The sequence below is a fragment of the Sarcophilus harrisii genome, chromosome 4, assembly GCF_902635505.1.
Source record: "Sarcophilus harrisii chromosome 4, mSarHar1.11, whole genome shotgun sequence".
Lineage (NCBI taxonomy): Eukaryota > Metazoa > Chordata > Mammalia > Dasyuromorphia > Dasyuridae > Sarcophilus > Sarcophilus harrisii.
This window is the reverse complement of record NC_045429.1, coordinates 439461559-439488002: the sequence shown is the minus strand read 5'-3', so window position 1 is coordinate 439488002 and position 26444 is coordinate 439461559. Positions and strand designations below refer to the sequence as shown.

Sequence of the window (26444 nt, the reverse complement as noted above, 5' to 3'; positions counted from 1 at the left end):
TTTTTACCTTCTACTATAATTGATATGTTATTTTAAGGTTTTCAAAGTATTTTACCATCACCTCAGGAAGTTAGAAGTGGAGTCTAGAGACTTGGTCTCTATCTAATTCGAGTGAAAGCTCCAGTTTGAACTTGGCACCAACACCTGCCCACCCTAACTCCAGAATGGCAGTTCATTAGCCCTCTGAAGGAAGCCCCCACCCCACTAATCCACATTCTTGCCTGGATACTCTTGACACCTAAGGGTATCTGTCTCTCGTACCCTATTGAATAGAAAGAAGGTACCTAAGTAAACTTGCCAGTATTGAACTGGATCTGGTGCGCGGAATACAAAGAAGATGAACTCCTGACATCACTGAACTTAATTAGCAGCATTGACACTACAAATAGCATACACATGCTTGTCTGTTCTTACAGTTCAGCAGACTGTTCACCCTGAAGTCATCAGATGTTTCTGGCTAGCCCACAGAAGTGCTGACAGATAGCTAAGGGTCTTGTTTCTTTTCTCTGACTTGTTTTCCTCCCTCCTACATTTCCATCTGTGGTGGATATAGAGACCACATTCTACAGTTGAGTTCTTTGAATTTCAGTAACTCAAACTTTGTGGCTTCTATGAGATGAGAGATGGAGTCCATCAGCCGTGCACAATCTTTGATCTGCTCTGTTCTCTGTTTCCCTGTGTCCTCAGGTTATTGTTGATAATAGTTTTCAGACTGGGGTGACTTTGTGGCATTTTGAGAAGTAACTTCATTTCTGTGGTAGCACAAGGATAAGTGTTCTGAGCTTTTCCTGTTTTGACAAAGGTCAGAGGGGTTAATGTGATGGTGAAATCTGGAGCAAAGGCGTCACTGTTGGAGTACATGGGGTGGAATGTTAGGCAGAGGGAAGGGACTGAGGATGGCTGGTGGTGGGGCTGGGTGAGGGGTGAGGTAAAATGCTCCTGGGAGGTGGTACTAAGAGCAATTACTCATTTCTAATAGCCTCTGATCCTGCCGTGGTTCTTGGAAAAACTATTACCAACTCAGTTTGGTTTCATTATTTACAAAACTGTCACTGATAACTTTTGTTTTTATATCACCTTTGTTTCTAAATATATTCTTCACTTTTATTTGCCATTGAACAGAAATAAAGGTAGGAAAGAAAAGGAAAAGAGTGCAGTTTTGTTTAAAAAAAAAAAAAAAAGTAATAACTTTCACCGAGTCTGATGATGCTCGTGGTGGTTCATAAGCCCAGCAGCCCTCACCTGAGACAGAAGACTCATTTACTTGGTTGTCACAATTTGATTGTTTTCCTTGTTCTGCTTTTTTTTTTTTTTTTCTGTATCAGTTCATAAGACTTCCTATGCTGCTTTGAATTTTGACTTAGATTCTTTTATATCCACTTGCTACTTTGTTTAACCATTTCACTTGGTACATCCTTACTTTGTGTTCAGTTTTTTGCTACCACAAAAAAATGTATTTCTATAAATATTTTGGTATTGGTGGAACTTTAAAAAAAAAACAAACCTCCATGGAGAATGTATGTTTGTGTGTGTTTGCATATACATACATACACACATATATGTATAACATATTCTTTTTTTTTCTTTTTCTTTTTTTTTTTAATTTAATAGCTTTTTATTTACAGGTTATATGTATGGGTAACTTTATAGCATTAACAATTGCCAAACCTCTTGTTCCAATTTTTCACCTCTTACCCCCCCACCCCCTCCCCCAGATGGCAGGATGACCAGTAGATGTTAAATATATTAATATATAAATTAGTGTATAACATATTTAAAGGGTATGAATATATTAGTCATTTCATGAGCATAATTCCAAATTGTTTTCTGGAATGGTTGTTCTAATTCTTAGTTCCACCAAAAGTATTTTAGTTTGCTTATCTTTCCCAGTCCTTGCAACATTTATTTTCACCTTTTACTGTTCTTGACACTTTGCTGGGTGTGAAGTAAAACTTAAAAGTATTTTATTTAGAATTCTTTTCTGAGTGATTTGGAGCATACTTTCCTATGGTTGTTAGTAGTTTTCAGTTTTTGAGAATTGTTTGTTTGCTTTAACCACTATTCATTGGAAAATAATTCTTGTTCCAATATACTTGTCTTAATTCCATATATCTTTAATATCAGGGCCTGATCTGAGATATTAAATGCAAAGAATTATTTTTTCCTTGATCTTCAACTTCGCTTCTTATCCCTAACTACATTGATTTTCTTCTTGCAAAAGCTTTGAAATTATTATATCTTCTGTAACTACACATAGTATGAAAAATACCTGTTCTCGTTTTCTTCCAATTTTTCTTATGGGTGTAATAAATAATTTTAATCCCAATTCAATTCAAGTCCATGGGCATTTTTTTCTGGCCATTTCTTTGACTTCTGTAAACTGCCTTTTACAAAGGCAAAATGATTTTTGAGACAAAGGGAGAATAGTATCATTGATGTGCCTCTTAAATAGTAGACCTCTTGACTTGTGGTCATAAATAAACTTAGGAGAACTTGGGTATGGTCCAAATTCTGTGATGGAGAAAGGACTGAGAGTTTGCAGTTGGCTTTCAGTTCCTTCTTGTTACCCCTGCTTTCCATATTTGGGGAGCTCATCCAATCCCAAGTTGACTAGTTTGTGTTTCTCTGGATCTTAGCTTTTCAGAGGTGTTTTTCCTTTGACAGACTAATGCAGTTTGCTTCTGATTAAAAAAATTCTAATGTCAGTAGGATAGAAAGAAGTACTTTCACCTCATAGATTTCTTTTGATCAAAGCAATCAATGGTTATTCCAAGGCTGAAAGAAAAAAGTAAATTAACACTTAAAAGATTTTTCAGCTGCTTAATTTCAGATCAGAAAAAATGAGAGATTGTATATACTGGAGTGAACCATACAATTAAAATCTTTAATATCAGGATGTTTTTCTTTGAGTTGAAAGATAAATAATATATGAACTTTTTTTTTACTCATTCATTTCTAGGCTTTGCCTTTTGAGAATTCTTCTTTTAACAAGGCTTTCTGGGAATACAGAGACATCTGATATAAATCTTTGATTCTATAGGAAGTTTTTATATTCTTTCTCTGATCTGCTTTGCTGACATAGCTGATCCCTTGTTGGAGTGAGGTTTCAGCTTTATCCATTCCCTTCAGCTTTAAAGGTAGCTGGATTTTGATTAGTTCAGAGAAACGGAATTCATTCCTTCTTTCCTTGATGTAATCCTAGGGAAAAAAATAAATAAAGCAGCTTCAGCTACTTTGATCTCTGTTCATGGAATCATCAGGCTTTATTACTTAAGCCCAAGGTTCTAGAAACAATTTTGATTCCTTTTCCTTTTACCCTCCCCACTTAATAGTCAAATCTTTCAGATTCTCACTTGATACTCATGTTGTCTCTCCTGAGTTCAGGACTGAGGCCCTTTATGCTTAGGTTATTGGAATCATCTCCTAACTCATCTGTCCAATAAAGCAGAATTAATCTTCTTAAGGCTTAGTTTTCTTCATATTATACTCCCCCCTTCAAAAAAATTTTAATTGATTCCTGAATGCTTACTGAATGAAAATGTAGCTTGGCATTCAAGTCTTCCTTCTAGCCTTATCTCTACTGATCTATGTCCCTCTCTTCTAAAATCATTTTATTTATTAATCATTCTTATTATTGTGTTCTCTGAATACACCCAGTACTTTTCCACATCTTATTTTTATTACCTTTAAACCCTTTAACAACCATCTCTGCCTTTTGAAAGCCTCCCTTTCCTAAAAGACCTTTCTCAGCTGTTAATATTTTTGATGAAGCTTTTCCTGATTTGTCCTCTGCCCCTAAAATGAATGTAAGAGTTCCCTTCCATCATAGTGCTTTTTCTTTATACCTCTGTCATAGCACTTACATTCTGCTCAGTGTCATGTTTATTTATGTACTTAACTGATTTTACTACTAGATCATAAGCTTCTTGGGGAAGATACCTATTTCTTAATCATTGTTCAAACCATTGTAGTGCCCAGCACATAGTAGCTGTAAGAAATATTTCTTGAATCTCTTGAAGATTTTTTTTTTTAACTTTCATGTAATTTATACAAATAGCCAACTGAAACACAAAAGCTTCATAGAATTGGAGTTTGAGAAGTTACTTGCTATAAAATTTTCTCTCTCTTTTTTATTTTTTTTTATTTTGGTGTTTTGTTTCTTTAAAAAAAAAAGTTTCAAGCATTCCCTAACATTATGTACTAGGGTGTGAATCAGCTCAGATGACAGGCATAAATACAAGAGAATCTAGAAAGGGATAAGAAGTTATGTAAGAAGAAGGGCAGAAATACTTGGAGCAGCGGGTGTTTTGTTGCTCATGGAACTGAAAGGCAAGTAAAAAATGGGCAGCCATTCATCCTAGGTGGTGAAGGAACTGAAGTGATTAATAACATCAGATCTGGGAGAGTCTTTAGGTAGGAAGACTGGGAATAATCGAAAAATATCTTTAGGCTTTTTAGTTGCTGGAGTTTTCCTCTTTAATCTTCTTCAACACATCTTGTAACTTTGGGGGCTAAACAGTCCTCAGCAATGTTTAATTCTTAGGTTAGCATCTGCTAATCCATGGGCCAAAATGGCATTTCCTGGCCCCAGCCATTCATTCCACAAATGTTGCCTGCAGCTGCTGTATAAATTCATGACTTTGGTTCCAAGAAAGGATAGATAGGAGGATGGATCAGTGTTGCCTGAGCCCCATTGTGGGCTATAGGGAAAGGGCACAGAATTCAGGCAATACTTTGTTCATGGTGATTTTGTAGAAGTCTTGGTTTACATACACACGTACTCTTAAATTTTTTGTGCATATGTGTGCTTCCTGTGGATTGAATAGTGGAGAAGAGAATGTTAGCATGTTAAACACTAGAGACCATACACTGAAAATGACATTTTCTTGCATAAGAATGCTATAGTTGTAGGTGTTTAGCAACTCTTTTGTTAAAAAAGAGTTCAGTAATATATTCAATTAAACAAACTGGGGCAAATAGAATCCAAATTCAATTACAAAATTGATACTAGGAATCCTCTCAAACCATAGGTCCTGTGAAATTGGCTCTTTCTGCTCTTTCACAAAGAATTTAATTGATTGTGCAAATCTTTATTAAGTGCTTACCAAGTAGATAATCGTGAGCTGAATGCTGTGGAACTTGGACAGGCATATGAACTTATGGATGTGACTCCCCATTGGGTCTGTGGGAATCTAATTGCTACCCTGCCATGAATCCCTCACAGGAGACTCCCCTAGGGTTTTGGAGGCCTTTCCCCAGATCTTTGACTGTTGACTGGTTTTTGGCTGAGTCCATCACTAAGCTTGTCTGGTACAAGTTACCTGTCACTCCCTACGTACTCCATTATCTCCCTTTCTTGTGGATCTTTTCCTTGACACCATTTCTGAGCACACTCCATTTCAAGTAATTGGTCACAGCCCAATTGCTTTAGCATTTTTGGCATATCTGGTAGTCTTTCTGTCCCATTTAGACTTCTTTCAAGTTTAATTATCTGGAGATTGTACCATCTCATTATTTGTTGCCTTATATGTTCATTGAAATATTTGTGCTAAAAGGTGGGATTTTGTGGTGAGTAGCAGTTTGAAATTATTGTAAGTATTGAATGGTTTTCTTTTTCTTTTTTTTTTTTAATATAACAATAGCTTCATATTTTCCCAAATGCATGCAAAGATAGTTTTCAATATTCATCTCTGCACCCTGTGCTTCAAATTTCCCTTTCTCTCCTCTTCCCCCCTAATTAAAGCAGGAAAATTCATAGTAGATACCCCATTAGTCCTCCAAGAGTCCAGAAGGAACATTAGTTTCATTATTTGGTGGCAAACATGGGGCAAAAGGAGTCTTTCTTTCCCTTCTAAATGAAGCATATGCTGGCTGGGTTAGTAGAGACCTGAAAGGTCCTCATTCTCTTTGGCTGTCTTGCCTCCCACAAGGGTGGGGAAATAGTTAGATGTTTGAGTCTGTGTGTTTGTTGACAGTAACTCAGGAAGGAATGGTGATGCATGAAGGGCATATGCTATCTACCCAGCCCCCTGCCAACTGTGGGAAAGCCAGGAGGATATTATTTCATTGATTTCTAGAAGTCTACTGACCTAGCCCCTGAAGTTTTTTCAAGTGCCTCCAAAGGTTCTTTGGTACAGTGTGACACATCATTTTTTAGCTCTTTAGTGATCATCTAATGAACTGAAGCCACTCTGGGGAACAGGAAGGGATCTGAAAGAGGCTACAAAGACTTTGGCTTGTGACTTGGGATACTGTTTCCACAGTATTCTAAGGATTGGATTTTCCTTGGATAATAGAAAGGCAAATTGCCCAGAGGCAACTCCTTATTGGTAATATTGTTTGTGTTTACTAAAGCAAGTTCTTTAAAATTTTTAAATGAAATTTTTTATTTTCATTTTACTTAAATTTCTTTACTCCTCCCTTTCTTCCCAATCAAGCCATCCTTTATGACAAATAATATTTTTAAAGGAAAAAAAAGGAGAAGCAAATTAGACCTGTGTATTTTTTTAAAAAATCTGAATATATGCATTATATCATACCTGTGTACCTCTTACCCTTGCAAAGGAGTATGGGAGTGTATTTTCAAATTTCTACTTTAAAGTATGTATACGTAAGTCCTTAGTAAATTACTTTGTGACAAATGAGCAATAAGATTTTTTTTCTTTTTCTTCCAATTTTAATTTCTTTGCCTCATGTAAATATGTGATCAAAAATGTCTTCAAACCAAAAGACTTATCATTATAATTACCAGGTTTGGTCCCTAAGAAAAGTTGAAAAACTACATTTTCATTGCAAAGGTGAGGGTGGAATGTTGTTAGACATGGTCCATAGGTTATTTGGTCTTGCTGAGTGAAGAAAGATATGAACAAATTGTAAGAAAAGGCTTTCCTACAAAGAAAGTGTAAATCCTGTTTGTAATTAGGCTATTGGGGGGCTTCAGTTGATAAAAACAGTCAGTATTCTACTAGTTCTGTGAGGTGTTTTTGTCCCATAGAAGAATTTTAAATATGACACTAGCATCTTCCTTTTCTTGAAAAGGGAAAATGATGCACATTTTGGAATTGAAGCCCAGATATTGGTGGTTGGTTTTTCTTCAGTCATTGGACTAACTTTGAGAAAGCCGATTTAGTGGTTAGCGCCAGCCTCCTTGTACTTTGTGGTATTTAGAGGGTTATTTCTTTGCTAATAAATAGTGTGCAATGTTGCCAAACAATCCAGGGTGAATGTATCTATGTAGGCTTTCCCTGAATGGTAAGAATGATCTGTATAAAAACAATGATTCGAAGTTGAAGAACTAGGGAAGCTTTAATCACATTGCTGTTAGTGTCTAACCCACGTGTCTCATGAAACAAGGTAATTAATGTTTAAGTGTGCTACAGGGTTATCTTAGGTGATTGCTGTCACTCTTGGAAGAACTACTGCCAAGCTTCATTCACTTCAACAGTATCTGGCTGGCTGCTTCTTGCTATAGGGGACCAGCTGATCCATAGTGGCATTTTCAATTGTTTTTTGGCATGGTCTGTCCCGATTTCTGTTCTTTCCAGATCCCTCTTTTTCTGAGTGCAATTATTCTTGAACTGTAAGGCTATCTGTTCTGAGCTTGAGCTTGACTAATAACAGACCTTTAAGTATCTGAATATAAAGAACTTTGAGGAGCAGGGCTACAGTATTAGATTAGAATAATGGGGCCGGAGGGGGGAGGAAGGGTAAGGAGAAGGGAAGGGGGATGAGGACATCAGGTTACTGGCTTAAAAATTCGTTTTTTTCCCTCCTGGGTACTTCATGTGTTTAGTCTTTCCTAGAAAATACATTTATAGGAAGACTTCACACTTTGAGACACCATAGGTCACATTTAATCATCTGTGACCTTTGAGGAGTGACTCTTCTGGTGATAAAATGGCTGAGTAAGGAAGAAGGCTGAATTCGTACTCATAGTTCATAATCAAGACTATCAATCTTTAATTGAATGATTTAAAAAAAAAGGGGTAATAATTTTTCTCTTTTTCTTATGTTGGTGAGGGATTAAAAACCAGTCCAAAGAAACCTAATCTAATCAGGACTGATTTTTAGTGTGACCAAGGAAAGTCCATTTGATTTTTACCATGACAATTTATGAGAATCTGGGGAGTTGTGGATGGTCTTAGTTTAACAAAATGGCCATTTTAGTGATCATTCTATATTGTAGAAAATTATGCTTTACTTTGCTCTCTTGTAATATGACTTAAGTAATCGTTTGATTGAGCTGTATGGGTGTGAAATATAAAAAGGCTGAAATTTTTAAGTCTTTTTTTTCCCCTCTGATGTTAGTTGAGGAGCCACCTGCTTTTTCACCAAGTTCATACTCAACCTTTTTCTTTTTGTCTTTCTTACAACTTGTTACAAAGCTTCAGTAGATGGGCGGAGGTGGGCATTTTAAAAAATGCATTATACTTCTTTTATTTAGACTTTTATATTCTGCCTCTGAAAAATATTGTTTATGTTCCATTTCAGAAATGTTAACTCCTGGTTAACTTTGAGATAGGCAATTTTGTAATTCTTTGTATTTTTTCTTTGAAGGATCAGGTCTTAAACCTTTTGTTCTATTTATGACCCATTAAAATGATATAAGTTCTTTTGTGTAAGGCAAAAGATTTTTTGAAATTCTAAATCATACATCCTTGAACAATAATTTACTTTTTATTTGGATTTTCTTTTTATTTGCTTATTATGGAAGTTAACATGGTAGAGTAAATAGATTGGGGTGCCACTGTGGACCAGATCAAAAATGTTTTCTTTTACTGTCTTTGCATGATGGTGTACCTAGTAGATTGACCCTACTGGCCTTTCTTTCCATATATAAAACACATGCCCCTAAGACCCTTTGATCACAGAAAAAATGTCATTGGCCCATCTTGTTTGGCTACTCAGCTGATCTTACAGAATAGTCTCTTTTTTCATTGAAAATTAACATTATATTTCTGTAGATTTCATAACTTTTAATTTACCTTACTGTGGGATTTTTTTTTTTTAACTCAAAAGCTAAAGGCCTCTTGTTCTCTTTTAGATGTGAAATAAAGTTTAAGATGATTGTAATGTACTTGAGTGATGTGGGAGCCCCAAAACTTTCTCCCTTCAATAGAAGGCATGGCAAATCATGGCAAAATCATTGAATATCTGGGTCATCTGATTTCTTTTAGGAGAGTCAAGAGTCTTAGTTATATTTTTTAAAGAGATTTGACCATATTTGATTGTGTTCTTTCCTGGAGGGAGATGGTGGCGTTAGTTTTCTTTTTCTTTACTTTTTAATCTGCCCATAATATCATAAAAAGAAGACATAGATGAGATGCCTCCACAGAAAGATTTTCATGATTTTGGATAGTTTTATTAGTCTCTTGATCTGTTTGATTTTCTGCCTCTCCCCCTATTGTGCCTCTAAATGTACTCCCTGCAATCCTTATTTTAAAAAATGTTTCATTGATGTGTTTTTTCATCATAATTTCCCTCAGTATTTCTCCCTTTTCCCTCAGATCCATCCTGTAAAATAAACATGTGAAACCCTTGTGGATCTCTCATCTTACAAAGCAATAGGATAGATGGGAAGCATCTCCTCCACTTTCTCTATTTTGGACATTCTTGTTCTTTGTAATTTTGCAGCATTTGTTTTTTACCTTGTTATGCATTTTTAGATTTACATACAAGTCATCCTGTTGTTTCATTTGTATTCTTGACTCTGCTTTCTTCCCTCCAGTTGATTCATGTAGATTTGTGTGTTTCTCTATATTCATCATATTATTTCTTACATGGCAGTCATTTTCCTTCACATTCATGCACCACATTTTGTTTAGCTCATCTCATCAGTAGGCATCTGCTTCTCTCCCTCTCCCTCCCCCCAATTATTTGCTGTCACTAAAAATGCTACTATAAATGTTTTAGTGTTTGTGAACAGTTCTTATTGGTGGATCTCTTTGGAGTATAAGCCTAATAAAGTACTGTGTGGGTCAAAAAGTTTGGACATTTTTAAGTCATTTTATTTACATGATTCTAAATGATTTTCCAAATTAATTTTACAATCAGTAAATGTACCAATAATGTACTAATGCCTGTTTTTCGCAGCCTTTCCAGTGTCTTCATCTTTACCTGTTTTCAGAGTTGCAGAGGTCTGAAACCTCAGTATTATTTTGATATGCTTTTTTCTTGATATTAATGATTTGGAGCATTCTTTCATATGCTTGGGAAGAGTTTGCAATTCGTTTGAGAACTGTTTGTTCACAGCATTTGGCTACTTGTCTATTGGTACCGCTAGTATCTTAACTGTAACTACTTTCTTCAATAATTGTGACTATTCTGAATGTCTTCAATCATTCCTTAGAAGTGAAGCAAGACTTCTTTTGGCCTTTTTGGGCCTGGTAGCTATTTATGTACCATTTTTCAAAACTTCCCATTATCACTCACCCTTCCTTCTTCCTCTCATTGTTTGTTTCAAAAACTAGCACGCTAGATAATGCGATTTTCTTTAGTGCGTCATAAGGAGATTCGGAATTTATTTTCACGGTATTTAAGTAAGCATCATACAAATTCATAGTCTTGTTCACTGTCTTCACTTTTCAAACATATTAACATGATTGTTATTCAAGGTACTTATAAAATTCCTATTACAAGGAGAGTGGATACTGGGAGATACAAATGTCTGGTTTCCTAGAGCTTACAGGGGGTTAAGATGCTGATACAGTGATACAGTATTACATAATTAGTATATTAAGTCTAAAAGTGTTCTGTAGTGTGTTTTATTCAACTTTGGGGGAATACAATTGAGGGAAAGCTTGATAAAGGAGGTCCAGTTTGTGTTGGGCTTTAAAGTCAGGGGGAAACATTTTATGTGTATGCATAAGGTAAGAAGAGACTTGGACTTGGGAGAAATTATGATTAAATTTAACTATGTAAAGCTATTTAACAGACATTTTTAATTCAGCACCCATCTTTTTAAAGACTGAAGTAGTTACCTTTGTGAACTCCAATGAGTACTTAAATACTTCTTGCTTAAATGAGCTCTCTAAAGGTGTGAACACAAGCATTGTTTCTATCAGTTGTACTTAGTACCTTGTTTCTTCTGGCTCATAATATCTCCTTGTAAGATCAGATCAATCATATTGAACCATGCTAAATTAGATAATTATTGTCTCTATCAATTCTAATGACTTAACACTTTGTAAGGATTCCAGCAAGTTACAAAAAGAGAAATAAATAGGCCCTATATTTAAGGAATTTATATTCCCTTTTTCTGTACAATTTTGTTTTTAAAAAAATCATCTTTAACTCGTAACATTTTAGTTTATTGCCATTTATGAACAGTCCCAACTCTTCAAAAAAGTCGATGGGATTTTTTTGATAAATATCCTGTAGTGGTTTGTCATTCCCTTCTCCATTGTTCCCCCATATAACAGATGAAGAATCTCTGAGGCAAATGAGGGATAAATGACTTTCCTAGAGTCAAGTAGCTTGTAAGTATATGAGGCTGGATTTGAACTCAGAACTTCTTGATTCCAAGCCCTAGGTTCTATCCATTGTATCATCTTGCTCCTTTTTTTTCCCCCCCATGATAGGGTTGCTTTTTTTAAAGATGTCATTAGACTTCGGGAGAATATAAGATGGGACATTAATGAAATGATCATTGAATCTTGTATTACTATTGTTTGCCATTTTTTATTTTCTACCTGTTTATTTTTCTTGTTTTTTTCCTTAGTAGCATTTTTTTTCCAGATACATGTAAAGATAATTTTAGCATTCATTTTTCTAAATTTTTTCTTCTTCCCTACCTTAACTTCTTCCCTGTTCTCAAGATAGTAGCAAGCAATCTGACATATGTTATACATGTACAGTTCTTTTCAACATATACCTGTTCGATTTCTGGGTCACTGTTCTCATTTTTTCTACATTCACAAGTCTATAAAATTGATATACCTGTTTAAATGCATACTTAATATGAAATTGTTGTTATGGAATTGAAGAATTCTAAAATATTGGAAGAACTTAATGATCTAGTTTACAATCCTAATTTTGATTAGGAAGAAGCCAAGTTTTCAATAAATCAAGGCACTTGCTTAAGATAAAGATTATGTGGTTAATAGAAACTAGATGGTGCAGTGGATTAAACCCTGGGCCTGGGATCAGAAAAACTGGAGTTCAAATGTGGTTTCAGATGTTTTTTTTAGCTATGTGAACTTGAGCAAGTCACTTTAATCTTTGTTTCAGTATTCTCATCTGTAAAATGGGGTTAATAGTACCTATTTTTAGCAGGGTTGTTGTGAGGATCAAGATATTTGTAAAATGCTTAGCATAGTTCATAACACATAATAAAAGCTCTTTTTAAATCCCTTTTTCCTTCCCCTTTTTCCTTTCTTTTTCCTTCCCTTCCTCTTTGGGATTATAGTCTAGATCAGGGGTCCTCAAACTTTTTAAATAGGGGGCCAGTTCACTGTTCCTCAGACTGTTGGAGGGCCAGACTATAGTAAAAACAAAAACTTTGTTTTGTGGGCCTTTAAATAAAGAAACTTCATATCCCTGGGTGAAGGGGATAATTGTCCTCAGCTGCCACATATGGCCCTCGCAGTAGTTTGAGGACCCTTGGTCTAGGTCCTCTGACTCCAGACCAAAATCACATGGGTGGGTGCTTAAAGGAGGAGGGAAGAGCCTGTACTTGTGACTGAGAGCCTCCGTGCCCCTGTAGAGTTGTCTAAACATTTTGGGGCTAAGACGGTGATGCTGGTGGGTTTGAAGAGTGGGGCCCAAATACCTCTGTGCCTGGTGGTTCAACCTTTTTTTGCCAGAATTGTTCTTGGAAAACAGCTTCAAAAGCTCTTTTTGCTTTCTTGATAACTTTTGGGAAAATTGGAATGAGGCATAAAAAGTTAAGCATAAATATATATATATATTTACTTTCCCCCCACAATTTCTGATTTATAAAAAGTTCACAAATCACTTAATGCATTAAATTGTATTTTATACTTTGATATTTTCTCTGTATTGTACTTTGTAATGATTTTTGACAGGTAACATGATAAGTCCTGCTATTAAATAGACAACTATTCGTCCTTTAAAAAAAATTTAGACATGCCACCTTTTTTGCATTTTAAAATATTTTCATTTAAAAAGTTATTCAGCATGATGCTATAATTTTTAAAAAGGGAATATTACAAAATGCAAGGAGACTCCCTAAAATCTTAGTAATAACTCAAATTTATATACTTTTTAAAGTTAGCAAAATACTTTCCAACTGTGTGAATTAAGTAATGCAAATATAATTCTTTACCTTTTATAGTTTAGGAAATTGAGGCTTATAGAGATTAAATCACAAGTATATCTCATGTAGCTTTCAATGTAAACTAATGCTAGCTGGGTAAAGTTCATGACACTGCTGTATAGAGAATATAGAAGAAAAAAGTTCTTGCAAATATCATTTTGAGGGAGCAGCAGTTTTGTGATTCAGGATGCTCTGATGAAAACAGACATCATCACAGATAATTCCAAGGGCTCTGATGGAGAGTAATGTCAGTGATGAACTTGACTGACTTTCATTTCTCTACATTTCTTCCTCCCAGTCTTAACTTCAAAGACCCTGAGGCTGTCCGAGCTTTGACTTGCACTCTCTTGAAGGAGGACTTTGGACTTTCCATTGATATCCCACTGGAAAGGCTCATTCCTACAGTTCCACTTCGACTCAACTATATCCACTGGGTAGAAGATCTGATTGGCCCTTGGGACCCAGCCAGCAGTGCTCTCCGCCGGGGGATTGACATCGGTATTTGCTCTTCTTTTTTGTTTCTTGCTTGGAGATTTCACATAATGTTTCTTTATTTGCTTCTCTAGTGAGTGTTAAAGAAATTGACCCCTGAGATCTCTCTTCTGTTGGTGACACTTGTGCTTTTCTTGCCATTGACTTCCTTTGGGCAGCCACAGGGGATTCCAGAACAAAAAGCCTTGAGAATGAAGATGAGAAACTTGATTGTTTTTCAACGTTTTTCATTTTCCTTATTGATTTGAATATTTTTTGTCTCTTGCTTTTCTTGGAATTTGGATTCACTGAAGGAAATCCAATTGGAATTTTAGCTTAATGTGCTAATTTACTAAAATATTGCCTGGGCTTGTAAAGTGTCCTTTTAGGACTCTTTGGATGATCATTTGTATGGAATGATTAAAGTAGAACTAGTGGAATTACAGTACATAAAATGAGCTTTGCTTAATTGTTTTATGAGCATTTTATAAGCATTTACATTTCAGAAGACCTCCAGAGTAGTTTTAGGAAGAAGTAGTAGAGGGAGATAGAAATAGGATAAAACATATTGTCCATTTGTCATCTACAGCCCATTCCATTAATTTACCCTTTTCTCCTTTAATTTGTCCTAGTTCTTTATAGGAAAGCTTGATTTCAAATTTAGAATTATTAGAAATCAGTCTCTAAAAGGCAAATGGTTCTTATCTTGTTAACTTTGAAATAGGGTTATATTAAACCAAATGAATGTGCCACATTCATTATAGGAGGCTGACTTCCTAAATTTGTAATAAACTTGACTATCTTTACCCCTGGAATCAGATTTGGTCTACTTAGGGTTCTGTACCCTCTGAGGAAAAAGTAAATATAATTATTAGGAGAGAAAATGTAAACTTGAAGCATTTATTACATATTTACTGATCCTCATCAAGCAGAGGTTGCTCTAATTCTACAGATAAAAACTTGCTATTTATTATTCCTTCCCTTTCATTTTTCTGCTTCCCCTTTGTGTCTGCCATTTATTCCTTTTATAATTAGTTTCAAACTTCTTGGTAGGCTTAGAATATAAAGTTCTTAATATTAAGATTCAGAGTATTTAATATATGTTTATCTTTACATTTGTATTTACTGTTGCAGAAACTCCTGTATTTGGTTTTTTAATAGAGGTATTACTAAAAAAAGATTGTATACTTAAGGATATTTTTTATAATTTTTTCTTTAATCTTTAGGGTTTATTTCCTTTTGGGGAAGTAAAGTACAAAGAAGTCCTTATAAAAATCTTTATTGCTGTTTTGAAGGAATTGGAATTAGTAATTGCTGGTCATCTAGACATTTGATACATTTGGCCTGGATTGATAAACCCAACATCTTATCTTTTCCAATTCTAAGTGATTTTAGATCATTTAGCCACTAGACAATTTCTCTTTTATTTTTATAGAGGATTTAGTTTTCTTCAAGCATCAATTAACCATACTGGGGAATAGCCCTTTTTCCATTTCACAAAAGAATATATATAACTTGGAAGATACTTGATTTTATTTTGGGGAATGAAATTTATGTTCATCTGATTGTGGTATTTGACCACCATGGTATTTTAACAAATACTAGTTCATTGATTTCCTTTATAGAAACAAGGTAATAATGTGTGAAAGTATATAATCTTTGTGTAAATCAGCTTAATCTTTTTGAGTTTTGAACTTTTTCAGTCAGCCATCAGATTATTTATGGAATGTCTGTTATATACCCTGAACTAAGAGAGATTTACAAATTAGAATACTGGACTGTAGCCATCTGAATATGGATACAATTTTGTTAAAGGAACAAAATTAACATCCACAGACAACTAAAAAATAATATGGAGCATATTTTATTAAGTGTTGACTTTTATATGTGCTTTAGAAGTTCAGAGAAGGAAATTGCTGTTTTCTCCAATGATTTTGTATGTGTGTGTGTGTGTGTGTTGTATGTGTGTGTATGTATGGGTGCGTGTGTGTTGAATTTTTATTTTTATAGGTACAGGAGCATCATGCATCTATCCTTTACTTGGAGCAACTCTCAATGGCTGGTATTTCCTTGCAACAGAAGTGGATGATATGTGCTTTAATTATGCTAAGAAAAATGTGGAACAGAATAGTTTATCTGATCTCATAAAAGGTATTCTCCACAGAACAAATATCCTTTAAAAAAAAAAAAACATCATTTAGTGTACCTTCTGTATACCTTTTACTTTTGTTCAAAGGTTGATGGAAATATTTGGGTTTTGTCAAGCTGCAGGCTTAAGTGACTTCTATTACTAGATTGTAGCCACTCTCTTCTTTTGCTACCTCCAGAGGGCTATGGGATGTGTGAAGAAGCTTCACCCAACCCAAGTCCTGTGGCTCTTTGAACCGGCCCTCTTCTTGAGCTTCAGTGACCACAGAGTGCATGGACCTGTGCTAGATTGAAGCATAATGCCCTAGAGATTACTGAGGTGTTTTTTTTCCTCTTCTGCCTGCTATATGTGTTAAAGGCTGTTAATATTCTTTTCCTTTTGTTCCAGGGACCTAAAGTCTCTTTTGTATAAACTGAGGGTACTTTTTTGGTAGTGTTAAACATATGATTATCGGAGATATTAAGCATGTTAATGAATCAATAGTGAGTTAATTGTTGCTCCATATTTTAAACATCCTGCTTTTTCTGCCAGTGGTTAAAGTACCACAGAAGACACTCCTAATGGATGCTCTTAAAGAGGAATCTGAGATCATTTATGATTTTTGCATGTGCAACCCTCCCTTTTTTGCCAACCAGTTGGAAGCCAAGGTAGAGTATCTCTTGCTCTAGAGAAACTGAATATTTGTTTGGATTTGCCATATTTGACCGGGTGGGTTAGTGTTGAAAATAGTGTTTGCCAAGGAAGAGAATATTTCAGGTTCTGGATTTCACTGGAAAACATTGTACAATATAACATTTTCCCAAGGTTAATTGATGGGTTAGTTAGATGGGTTAGTTAATTTACTAAATTGCTCTGCATGCTACTAGACTACTGGAAACAGACTCCTGAGAAGTTGAGCGTTGGGCTGAGGGGAGGGGCCCTAGAGCTTCTCTGGGTTTGAGGTTTTTTCCTAGTCTTCTTATTATAGAGCTGAAAAAGAACCATAGAAAGACTTAATTACTGCCTCAAACAGCTCAAATATTTCTACTTATTGAGTGAGAATGCAGAAGTAGAGATTAACTCATTATGCACTGGCAGAGAAGCAGCTCCTCTCAGCATCACCTGTTGGATCTGTCTCTTTTGAGGATGTTTCTCATTTGATATTTTTTTTACCCCTCTAAAGCAATTTTTCAAGAAAATCAGCTTTGAAGGATGAGCAGTAAGAAGCAACACCAAAAAACCAAAACAAACCCCACCCCAATACAGTACAGCTCCTTTAATTCAGTTGCCTATATCTTCTATATAAAATGAGATAATTGTAAAGTGCTTTGCATAGTGCCTGATACATAGTAGGTACTATTTAAATATTAGCTGTTGTTATTCTGAAGTAGTAAATCTAGTGAGTCTGATAGAGAAACAGGAGGTGAAAATGTTCCTTAAATTATTTGAGAGCAAATTTTACCTTAAATGGATGTAAGAAACAAATAATATTGCACTTGCAAATCATTCTTATCAATTAACCTGTTGGGACTTGTTGGGCAGCATCATCATGATTTGTTGTATGGAGTTAAAAAAGAAAAAATGAATTTTTTAAAAAAAAATTGCTTCTCAGACCAGCTTACCATACATAGTTGGTCTGAAATAGTGAGGTGTGTTTTTTTTTTTTTTTAATTAAAATCCAAATGAAATGGTTATTTTCAAAATAATTAAATGAAAAGTTTTTTGAAATAGTTGATATTTAACCTTTTTAAAGTATACATTTTACCAAAAATTGACTTAATCATGCCTTACCTAGAACAAAATGATTCGTCTTTTTAGGAAATTATGTTGAGGGTAGTGTTACATTTTAGAAGCATTAAGGTATAATGTGATATTTTCTTGATATATCAATTGTGAATCCACTGAAAGCTGTTGGGACTGAGGTAATAGCAAATTGTAGATTAATAGATTGTACCCATCACAACTCTTGTTCTTAAATAAATCCTTGTTGAATTAATTGATGATTGCTAGGTTCATTAAGTTTTTATGATACAATCAAAAAGTATGGTTTGCCTAGTAATGTGACTTTATTTACTTTGTTCCCTAAGTTAATGTCTAGTAAGGAAATAAGTAAAGAAATAATTAAGTAAAGTTAAATGATCTGGGTTAAAAATAGAGGAGTTAACTCAGATGCATTTAACTTATTGCCTTATCTTTGTATCCTTATAGCCCTGCCACAGGGCCTTGAACAAAGTAAGTGCTCAATAAAATATTTATTAAATGGATGAATGAATGAATGAGAAAGTCATTAACCATTTTATTGGCTTGACATATATCTGTTTGTACACATGTGCCTATATACACACAGACTTTTTTTCAGACCTTTATTCCATCTGTGGGGACCTCCCAGTGCGGAAGCTCCTTTTACTAATGCAGATGGACAAGTAATTTGCAGTTATTACAGAAAGTGTACTGAGAAGTTAAAGTGGCCTACCAGCAGTTATGCAGCTGATGTATGCCAGAATTAGAGCCTGAATCCAGAGCTTTCTGATGTCTAGGCAGCCCTTTAACTTCCCTAAAACATACTGCTTCTTCATATAAATATTTCCAAATTCATCATTTTTCTGCTTTGCCATGCTTCCTCCCACCAACATTAAAAAAAAAAAAAAAGTCAGGAATTTAAAGCCACCGAACCTGAATTTTAAAAAGCAGGCTCTGTCACACAATACCTGTGTAACCATGTGCAAACTATTTCCTCTCTTGTTCTTTACAAATGGTTTCTCTCTCTCTCTAAAGTGAGGGGTTGACCTAGGTGAGAGCTTCTTAAACTTTTTCTTCTTAAGATCCTTTTTCAGTAGAAAATTTTTTACCTGACCTTGTATATAGGTATATAAAGCATGTGTACAAATTAAGTATTTACTGATAATCATAATTTTATGACTCCCATATTCAGTCCCATGATCCCATGTCAGGTCATAATCCATAGTTTAAGAAGTTTTGACCTGAATGACCTTAAGGGTTCTTTATAGCTTTGAGTTTGTTGAAAGAGGTGAATAACAAGCTAATTGTACAATATTTCAGAGTCTGATTCTTTTTGTACAGCAAAATAACAGTTTGGTCATGTATACTTATTGTGTATCTAATTTATATTTTAATATATTTAACATCTACTGGTCATCCTGCCATCTGGGGGAGGGGGTGGAGGGTAAGAGGTGAAAAATTGGAACAAGAGGTTTGGCAATTGTTAATGCTGTAAAGTTATCCATACATATAACCTGTAAATAAAAGGCTATTAAATTTAAGGAAAAAAAAAAAAGAGGTGAATAAGTTTAGTGTTTGATTTTAGAAAGCTTGCTATTGGAGGGAAGCTTTGGAGCAATAACATATACAAGTACCTAGTTTAGGAATCTGAAATTTTTTTTTTCCTCTCTCTAGGGAGTAAACTCTAGAAATTCTCGTAGGCCTCCTCCAAGTTCTGTAAATACTGGGGGTATCACAGAAATCATGGCAGAAGGAGGTGAATTAGAGTTTGTCAAAAGAATTATTCATGACAGTTTGCAGCTGAAGAAAAGACTGAGGTAAGTAGGTGAGGGGACCAGAACCAGTTTCCTTTTCTTTCTTTCTCTCCCATAGTAGACTAAAAATTAACAAATTTAAAAAAAAAAAAAAGAGAATGTCTGATAACTCCTGCTCCTGGGGAGACTTCTACCTTTAGCTCCTGATTCCATACATCCCTGGAGGGGAAATGCCCCATGATCATGCTGCTGACACCAACCCTGCACTGCGATGGAGCCAAACTGATTAAAATATGGCTTTTCATTAGTAAACAGATGGGCTCATCTCTTCCCCATTAGCCAAAATAGATTTGTTGCCCAGTCCTTGAAGCAATTTGTGTTCTTGGAATCGAACCCACAAACAGTGACAGATGTGAGGACATTGAGCTGTCGAGAACTTAATGAAGGGAAACTGAGATCCCTTGCCAGTTTCATAGGAGGGTTAAGGAGATCCCTTTTTCTAAGCTAATTATTGTGGACAGCACACCTGTCATTAGGCAGTGAGAAGATAGTCACAAAGAACCTTTTGCCTTGCTTAGATTCTCGCTCTGCCACATGTGGTTGAAGTGACAGACAGTGCAGAGCTTTCAACGTGGTATAGCTTCAGGGAGAATGGAAGGAGACCCTTTTTCCCATTTTCTTTTAAGATACAGTCACAGCCTTTGTTTTCATCATATTCATTTCTATGTATGGAGCTCTTACTCTGTCCATTGAGTTTTTCCTTGTGACAACAAAGACTTTGAAAGAAAAAGGAAAAAAGAAAGAAAGAAAAACGAATCAGACTGCTGGCTACTTGCTGTGGACTTCATTCAGCCTGGGTCCAGTGCCTATGCCACAATCCCACCTTTTAAAGGAAGGGAAAGAGGGACAGCCTCAGTTCTTGAGGACCAAGCTTTGCTCATTATGATTACACAACATTCAGTTTTCTTTCCATTTCCATTATTATGGTCATTGTGTATGACTTGCTGTCAGCTCATGAAAGTCTTTTCCTGCTTCTCTTGAGTTTTTCATATTCCATTACATTCATACATTACAGTTGATTGAGCTGTTCTTGAATCAATGGGCAGAGTGGGTTTCAGGTTTATTTAAAGTTATTTCTGTTCAACAAAATTAGATCCTATTCCAGAATCAACACATAATCTCATTAATTTCTTTAATAAGGGTTTTATTCAAATTCTCATATAACATCATAGTAAGGCTGTCACATAAAAGGTCTTGAATGGTAAAAGAGAAAACTATACAAAGGTAGATTGGAATAGCTGGTACAGGAACATTAAGTGATATTCTAACACTGGGGAGAAACAATAAAGAGCTTTGAAACATTGAAAACGGATCACCTGAGACTTTGCTTCAGTTTCTATTAGAGGGTTCTAAAGATCCTCAAATGAATCTAAGATAGCATTGATTTTAGAATTCCCCTCCCAGCTGCAGGTCATATACCTGCCCACCTAGAGCAGCTCACAGTGTACTTCTCAGCAATTCTCCAAAAGGCCAGAATCACAAAGAATGAAAGAGAATGTCATTGTAGAATGCCCCTAGCTTCCTCTCACAGCCTTCACCTTCTTCTGATCGTGTGGACACTAGTCTTTTAAAGGTTGTGCTCAGGCTGCTAGCCACTCAAGCCTCTTCCCAACCTTAGGAAACATTTTTTTTTTTTTTTTTTTTTTTTTTGCAAGTAATAAATACAAAACCTTAAAAATGCTGATATAGCTTTCTGAGAACAGTTGATAGCACAGAGACTGAATGAAAAGCGGAAATAAGCATTTGATTCTGATTCTGGGCCCAACTGCATCTTTGCAGAGTTTCTTCAGGAATTATGTCAAATCTGGCATGTGAGAAGTTTGACACACTTAAATTTGTGAAGCTGAGAGTTAACATTTTCAGTAACTTGGTCTTGGTGTGTACAAGCAGAAGTTGGTAATCTCTACCTAGATCTTACTAGAAGTGCCAAAACAAGTGAGGACCTAAAATATAGCAAGGAAATAAGGAAGAAGAAAAAGGAATGTGGTTAAGTCAAAGAGGAAGAAAAAGAGGGGAAGTTAAAGTTAGATGTGTATGATTATAGGGAGGAAGTGAGCCCCAACAACAGCAACTTTAGATCTCACATGGTTTCAAACCTTTTTATCTCAAGGAAGTTTTAGAACATTCATTGGGAATGTTCTTGATTTTTAAAGGATTGATATGAAAACTTTTCTTGAAGCTCAGTTGCCTTATTTCTAACAATTGCAAATATTGTGACATGTTCCTCACAGGGCAATTGAGTCAAATTAGATGCTAGATGAGAAGTACTTCATAAGGCACTTATATATGTAATAATTGAAGGTTTACAAAATGCCATCAAACCAGTGGTTTTGTGGGGCAGTAGCATAAGAGTTCAGATCTATAAATTGACAGAAAGATGGGCATTCTTACCAGTGAGGGTCAGAAATGAGTTAACTCTCCCAAAGAAACTTATAGGTTCCACCAGCATGTCTGAGAAATAATTCAGGGCTTATGCAGATTGGTCAGCCTAAGAACATTTTACGACTTTGATTGTTTGGTTCTGGCTAGACAGAAGCAGACTTCACCCTCCCAGCCTTGTAGAAAGACGGGGATAAAACATTCCCTGTTGTGCAGAGAGACTGGGAGCCCAGTTTCCTGAGCTGGAGCCAGATGCCTAGTTATACAATCCAGCTGCCTTTCTGGGAAAGGATTAGATCCTAAAGGCTGTTTAACCTCTTGGTTACTATGACATTTGTCTTCCATAGAGATTCTTTTACACAGATGTAGTTGTGCCTCTTATTGCTTGGGTGACACTTGGGCAGGTTAATTAACTTCTCTGGGTCTTAGTTTCTTCATTGGCAAAAGAAAGGGAACAGAACGAGGTGACCTCTACAGCCCTTCCAGCCCTAGAGCTCTGAGTGATAGGAAACAAATCCTTCTTTGGAAAAATTATCTTATGTGAAGGAGCAGCTAGGTGGCACAGTGTGTAGAGCACCACCCCTGCAGTCAGGAGGACCTGAGTTCAAATGTGGTCTCAGACACTTGACACTTCCTGACTGTGTGATTCTGGGCAAGTCACTTGACCCCAACTGCTTCAGCCAAAAAAAAAAAAAAAAAAAAAAAAATTATCTTATGTGGCACTTGACACTAGAAGATTTTTCTTAGTTGAACTCCAGAAAGCCTCACTTAGAACCGAATCAGTTGGTCAACAAAGAATTTATTTGATCAATTTATTTGATTCTTTAGCATGTTCTAGGACTTATGTTAAATGCTGGGGTTACAAAAAAGGAATCTTTAGAGGAGAGGACACTAGTAATTTTCTTTTTTGGAAGGGGAGGTAGGCTTTCCAGAAGTCCTTCAGGAAGTTGCCTTTTGACTGACTCTTGAAAGAAGCCATGGATGTCCTAGGTAGAAGTGAAGGAGTGAGCCTATTACAAGCATCAGAAAGCAGAGTAATAACAAGTAGACTTGCATGGCTTGACCATAAATATGTAAGAAGACTGGAAAGGCAGGAAGAGGTCAGGTTAAATGCCTAGCAGAGCATGCAATTTGTCCTCATTATATTTGGTCCTAGAGGAAATAGGGAGCCAGTGAACTTGCTTAAGACTTGTTTAGACCTGCACTTGAGGAATTTCCCTGTGGCAGTTGTGTGGAGGATGGATACAAATGAGGTCAAAATATGTTGGTGCAGTGAGCATCCAGAATATGTGTACTTACTTATCAATTATATGCATGTGCATCTGTGCTAAAAATTATGTTTAAAAAAACTTTTTAAACAAAATTTTAAAAAAATAGAAAATGTTTAAAAAAATAGAAATACGAATATAATAATGAAATAATATCTGCTCTTAGAGCTAATGGGAACTGTTGGGTTTTATTGAGGAGATGCATTGGAGGCAGGAAAGAATGATAAAACTTCTGCTTTAGAAAAGGCTTTTTGGTTAATATGTGAAAAGTAGATAGGGGAGGAAAATGCTTGAGACAGGAAGGCTCATTCCAAGGTTGTTAGACTGAGAGAACTGGTGAAGGTTTAAACTAGGATGAGGGCTGTGTAAATAGAGGGAATGGAGGCAAGAGATATGGAAGGATGTGTGAGATGAAGAATGAGAAGTTAATGCCAATCTGGCCTTCAGTAAGCATTTATCTATAGCTTACAGTCATTGCACTGGGAATACAAAGAAAATTCCTACTTTCAAGGAACTTATGGGGAAAGACAATATGCAAAAGAAAGGTGAAAAGAGGTGGTGGTGGAGGGGGAATGATGAAGGCATCCAGAGTAGAGAACATTGTAGAGGAAGTCTGGTAAGACTTGAGAGTGCATGAAGATAGAGCCGGTGTGGGTTTTCTCCTTAAAATAAGAGATTCTGGATGTAGCCAACCAATTAGAGGAAGAGAGGTTATAGCAGTGGAGAGTGCTTCTAGTGTGTGAGGTTCCTAAGTAGAATGGGGTTTAAGGGCACATAGAGGTTTCTGGGGCATTGTAGAGAATGTTTGAAAGGATAATGATCCCCCTGACAATAATAGGAAAGTGTGGTAGGGGAAAATAATTAAATCATAACTTTGATCATTACAGCCCATGTATGTGATTCGGTTTTCCTCTCTCCCCCACCCCCCACCCCCCCACCTGAAAATGGTAAAGTAAAGCTTTCTCACTTGTCATTGCCCAGTGGAGTACATTGACTAAAAACGTTTCCTTTTGCAATGTGAGTCCCATACATGCTCAGGCAGCAGACTTCATTATCAATCTAGAATCATGACTGGTTAGTTCATTAACCAGTATTCAGTCTTTCAAAGTAGTCTTTACGGTTTTGTCTTAATTGTTCTGCTGGTTCTCTCTTTACTCTGCATCAGTTCATGCAAATCTTCCCAGGTTTTTTTGAAACCATCCTTCTCATCATTCCTTTTTTTTTTTTTAAATATAATACTTTAAGCTTTCCCCAAAAACACTTTAATTGTATTCTCATTTGATCTTCACAACTGAGTATTACTAATGCTGCTTTAAAAAATTAATAGTATTTTATTTTTCCAAATACATGCAAAGGTGAATGTACCTTTGCAAAACCATGTGTTCCAAATTTTTCTCCCTCTCTCCTCAAGACAGGAGCAAGTCTATTATAGGTTAACATGTACAATTCTTATAAACATAATTTCATATTCATAGATGCTGCATCAAAAAACATGAGATCAAAAGGGAAAAAAGACACTCATCATTTCTTTTCACATAATATTGAGCAACCATTCCCCAGTTGATGAATACCTCCTTTGTTTTCAATTCTGTGACTCCATGAAAAAGAGCTACTATAAATATATTTGTCCATTTACATTCTTTTCCTTTGATCTCTTTTGGGCCATAGGCCTAAATGGTGGTCTTGGGTCAAAGGGTATGCACACTTGAGTAACTTTTGGAGCTTAGTTTTCCTGAACAGCTGTATCAATTCTCCATCAGTTCTACTAACAGTGTAATAGTTTGGATTTGTTTTCTCACAGCCATTCCAGTGGTTGTCATTTTCCTTTTTTTAACAACTTTGCCATTGTGATGAATCTGAACTCAAGGTAGCTTTAATTTGCATTTTGCTCATTATTAGTGATTGAGAACATTTTTTCCCACATGGTTGTTGAGAGCTTGGTTTTCTTGTTCATACCCTCATACTCTTTGACCATTTATCAGTTGGGAAATGGCTGCTGCTATAAATTTGTAATCGTTTTTTTGGATATGAGACACTTTTCAGAGAAACTTTATGCAATGATCTTTTTTTTTCTAGTTACCATTTTACCTTCTAATGACACAGCTTCTTAATACAGTCTTCCAGTGACATTGATAGACTCAATAAATTACTCCTGTTTAAAGAATATAGTCAGAGATATGTTCTCTTTTCTTGTGAATTAGAATTTCACAGACATGTAGGACTGATGTCTTTCATTCCTTTGATCTTTGCTTCCTAGACTCTTAGGACATCAGAGCTGAAAGGGATTTCAGTTTCTCCATGTAGCCCATGTAGTATTAATGTTGTGATAGCTAAAGAATGTTTTTTGGTATACTCTTTGTACGCATGAGAAAGTAGCTTCCTTGAAGAATTTGAACATGAGTTAAAATCTGGCCTGAGACACTTAATACTTCCTAGCTATGTGATCCTGGGCAAGTCACTTAATCTCAATTGCCTCAGCCCAAAAAAAAAAAAAAAAAAAGGCATTTTAACAGGGTGATGTATACAATCTAGTTGGTTATGAAATAGCAACAGATTACCAGAGAGACAATATGAATTCATTTTGTGATCCTTTAACTATCCATTCACCATGTGTAATGTCTGTGAAAGGGAGCTATTGTAATAATCCACATTTTGGCATTCAGGGAAGATTGTAAATGGTTTGGATGGTAGATTAGACTCTTGGATGTTGTAATGAATTGGTGGCAAGTCTGTTACTGAAGTTGAGCAAAAAGTATAAGAATCCCATCATTGAAGAGTGTGTACTCGGTGTTGTTAAGCCCTTATTCTGCGTCCTTATTTAGATGAGGAGGCAGCTGGCCAAGATGCCATTAGCAAGAGTACTGGCCAAGAGCATTAAGCTTGGAAACGAGAAGACCTGAGTTCAAATCTTATATCAGATACTTAGTACCTCTCTTGATTCTGGACAAATGATTTAACTTCTGTCCACCTCAATATTATCAGCTGCAAAATGCAAAGTAATAACACCTATCTCCTAGGTTTAATGAGGATCAAGTGAAATAACTTAAAATACTTTGCACTTTAAATAGCACTATATAAATGCAAGCCATTTATTAAACTTTATTCAGAAAGTAATAATTGAATGAGATTGTGCTATAACAGTGCCTCACATGTTCTTTTTGTAAAGAATTATTCTTTATTAGGAAAACAGACTTTCTTATAAGCTGAAAAGTTGTCCTTTCCTCCTTACTCTTTACCCTCTCTCCATTTAAGCAAGATTTGTTTTTCTGCTCTGAAGTTTTTGGGGAGCTCTTAATGAGCTTAGGAGCCAGGAGACTTGAGTTCCAATCCTAGCTTTGCTGTAATTACCTGCATGACTCTGGACAGGT

General features: G+C 35.7%; 1 protein-coding gene across 4 annotated transcripts in view; it reads left to right on the top strand.

Moving 5' to 3' along the window:
- The window catches only part of METTL16 (methyltransferase like 16), a 55241-nt gene that overhangs the window by 8960 nt on the left and 19837 nt on the right, over positions 1-26444 (top strand). For all 4 annotated transcript variants that reach the window (XM_031967806.1, XM_031967808.1, XM_031967809.1 and 1 more), the window contains 4 exons: positions 13575-13774; positions 15758-15898; positions 16428-16543; positions 19290-19432. In XM_031967806.1, coding sequence (XP_031823666.1) covers positions 13575-13774; positions 15758-15898; positions 16428-16543; positions 19290-19432 — 600 coding nt within the window. The remainder of the gene's footprint in view (positions 1-13574; positions 13775-15757; positions 15899-16427; positions 16544-19289; positions 19433-26444) is intronic.